Source organism: Mus caroli, chromosome 1, assembly GCF_900094665.2.
Source record: "Mus caroli chromosome 1, CAROLI_EIJ_v1.1, whole genome shotgun sequence".
NCBI lineage: Eukaryota > Metazoa > Chordata > Mammalia > Rodentia > Muridae > Mus > Mus caroli.
The window spans coordinates 47,372,505-47,375,746 of NC_034570.1; the positions used below are offsets into that span (position 1 = coordinate 47,372,505).

Consider the following 3,242-nt stretch of genomic DNA (forward strand, 5'->3'; position numbering starts at 1 on the left):
CTTTGCTCTGAGTATGTCTTTAGGTATTTAAGGGTATATGTATAATTTCCAAGCCTTTACTCTTTACAAGTGGACTTTATTTGCTTTTTTAAAATAATGGGTTGTAATAACCATCTATGCAACATGACTTCCCTTGCCAGAGATACTGCTTTGTAAGCAGAATAGCCAACTAACATTCCAAGCCCAATTTATAATCCTAAGAAAGGACTGCCTCACAGATATGTGCTGAACTCCATGCATATCAAAGATTGGCAAGTCTCCTGAGAGCACACTACCCCTTACTTTGATTTCCAATGAATAATATAATAAAAGGTTTAGTTGCCACAGAGAACAGGCTGTTTAACATCAGATATGCAAATATGCAGATTGTGATGATGTTTTCAAAAATAATGCTTGAATGTTTATGAGGTTCTTAATAGTAAGACCTATACCTTTATTTGTAATCCCACTGTTCAACATGAATTTCACACCAAAAATGTATCTGCACCATCAATTAGTACTTAGCAATAAGCAAATTTAGTTCTATTCAAATCTATCAATCTAAATCAAAGAATGAAGAATATTATGATAAAGAAAGCAGGCATTGCTTTGACTACATTGGAATGTGCTATTTATTCAAGCAATACCTAGGCTCTTCTAACTGCCAATTGTTTCTTAGTCATTGTGTCAAGTTTATATAGCACTATAGAAAACAAATTAAAAACCATTCCACTGTCTCCTATTATATTATTTATTATTATATTGACTTCCTTCAAAAAATCTTACCCTCTTTTCAAATCACAAATAACGACTTAAATAATTATAAAGTTGTTTAAAATGACAGTGCATATCGCTCAAGGAAAACAGTTCACGGTGTTAGGTAGAAATAGTATATTTTTGTTAGTTTAATTTAAAGGTAAATTTAAATATTTTTAAGTAAATAGTACAGAATAGATAAAATATATTTGGAAAATTACAGAAAAAGAAAAGGAAGTAAATGCAAAGGGTCAGCTATCCCAAACAGATAACTGTTACAACAGCCTACCTCACTGCCTGCCTGCCTGCCTGCCTGCCTGCCTGCTGCCTGCCTCACGTATTAAGGAATTATAGCCTCTAGAACCAAGCTGCTCTAGTCCAAACAAGCACAGTCCACCTTGATTCTCCTTTTCAAAATCTCACAGACCTCTAGACTCTAACAAATTTAGATCAATAAAACATGGTAGACAAGAAGGTGTGTGTGAGTTGTCCAGAGGCCGGGGCTTTTGGATGTGGGAAGATGGCTCAATTGGTAAAATGCTTGACACACAAATAGGAGAGCAATCCCCAGCACACACACACACACACACAAACTGGGCATAGTGATACATGCCTTTGATCTCAGTGCTGGGGAGGCAGAGCCAGGCAATTCCCTGGGACTCCTTGGCTAGTCAGATTAGCCTATTTGGCAAGCTCTAAGCAAGTGAAAGACCCTGTGTCTTTAAACAAAGGGTAGTGCAATTGAGAAGGATTCCAGTATCAACCTCCTGACCTCCTTGCACATGACACACATGTCCACGCACACTCACAAACACACAAACATATGTATGCGCAAATATCCACACTATTAAAATAAAGAAGAGTTATACATTTTCAATGCAGAAAACCGAAGATGTGTCTATAATAGTCAATTAACAAACTCTGAGACTTATTGATACAGCGTAGAGATTAAAGAAATCGTTGGAATCCCACACCACAGCCTTTACCCAGTGGGTGGTTCTCAAGCTTTTATCTGCATGATATATTTAAAGATCCCATTTAAAGCAAAGCTTATTTGCTTTTTTAAATAATAACCCTCTATGGGACCTGACTTTTGTGGTCAGAGAAACTGCTTTCTGGTCAGAATACCCAAAGAGCTAACTAACATTTCTAAGTCTATGACCCAATCAGGAGTAGTCAGATAGAATGACCTCCATAGCAGGGANTGGAACGTGGCAGAGCTCACTTGTGCTTGGAACTTGTTGAGACTATACAAGGCACAGTAAAGCTTTTGTTTGCATCCAGTTGTCTCTCTTTGTAACCCACTTCCATCACTGATGGCTACCCTACTGTAAAGAAATGAGGAGTTAGTTGATCCAAACCTTAAAGAATTTTCCTAAAGCCAAATAATCCAGCCCATCGGAGCAGTTGAAAACGACACACTGTTTGGCAACCGCTTTTGCTAAATCCTTGGTTGTTTCTGTCTTTCCGGTACCAGCTGGGCCCTCAGGTGCTCCTCCAAGGTGCAGGTGAAGGGCTCCAAATAAGGTCCTAGAGTAAAAGGAATGGACAAAATAATTAACATGTAGGCAAAAGAAAAGGTTAAATTGAATCCTGACTCTCAGCCCCACTTTGATAATCCCCCCCCCACACACACACACTGCTAACCTCAGAAAATCTCTAACAGCACATGTCTTTTTTATTAATTTTTCTTCTAAAAGTAGAAGATGATGGAATATGGATGGATGGATGGATGGATGGATGGGTAGATAGGCAGATGCATAGAAGAACGCATGAATGGATGGTCAGGCAGGCAGATAGAATGCATGTGCATATTTATATACATGACAAATTTAGAACTTTTGGAATTCAATCCTGACTTCTGGTCAATGTGGAGAATCCAGCTGACTCTATGGACACATAACCTTACTAGAAGAGTATAGAAATATCACGTGGAAGAAAATTATTTTGAAATCCACAGCCATAATTTAAAGAATGCAAGATGTTACCAATAGGGGGATTCAATGGCTGAGGAATGGTTATGTGCAAATCGGCAGAGATATATATTTTTGGTTGAATACAAATAAACACAAATATACTTTTGGCAGCACAGATATGAAACCATTAGAACTGAGCAAGAAGGGGAAGTGGGATACATTTACCTCTTTGGAACTATTATGGAAGCTTGAAATGCTGCCTTGTCTCTAATGGACATCACATTTCCTCCAGCACACACCAGAGAGTCAAGGTTAATCAGAGAAGGGACAGAAAGCTCACAAGCTCACCACTCATGGCAGTCTGTGGAACAAGCCTGCATTGCTCCTCAAGAAGAGGATGGGTTAAATTTCCATTTCTCATTGCATATGAGCCAAAACAGAAAAAAAAAAAAACAACTTTTTTTTTCTTTTTTGTTTTGTTTTCTGAACTGAAGAAAACTCTAAAGCCCTCTTTAAAGATTGGTCTGAAACTGTGGCTGTATCCACAACAGACATCAGTAAAGGCAGCATGGGGAAGACACCCTTACCAAA

At 38.2% G+C, this 3,242-nt stretch overlaps 1 protein-coding gene across 1 annotated transcript in view; it reads right to left on the reverse strand.

Moving 5' to 3' along the window:
* Positions 1-2,081: 2,081 nt before the first annotated feature.
* Positions 2,082-3,242, reverse strand: part of LOC110295239 (dynein heavy chain 7, axonemal-like) — a 25,836-nt gene continuing 24,675 nt past the window's right edge. The window contains exon 7 of the mRNA XM_021163729.1: positions 2,082-2,265. Coding sequence (XP_021019388.1) covers positions 2,082-2,265 — 184 coding nt within the window. The remainder of the gene's footprint in view (positions 2,266-3,242) is intronic.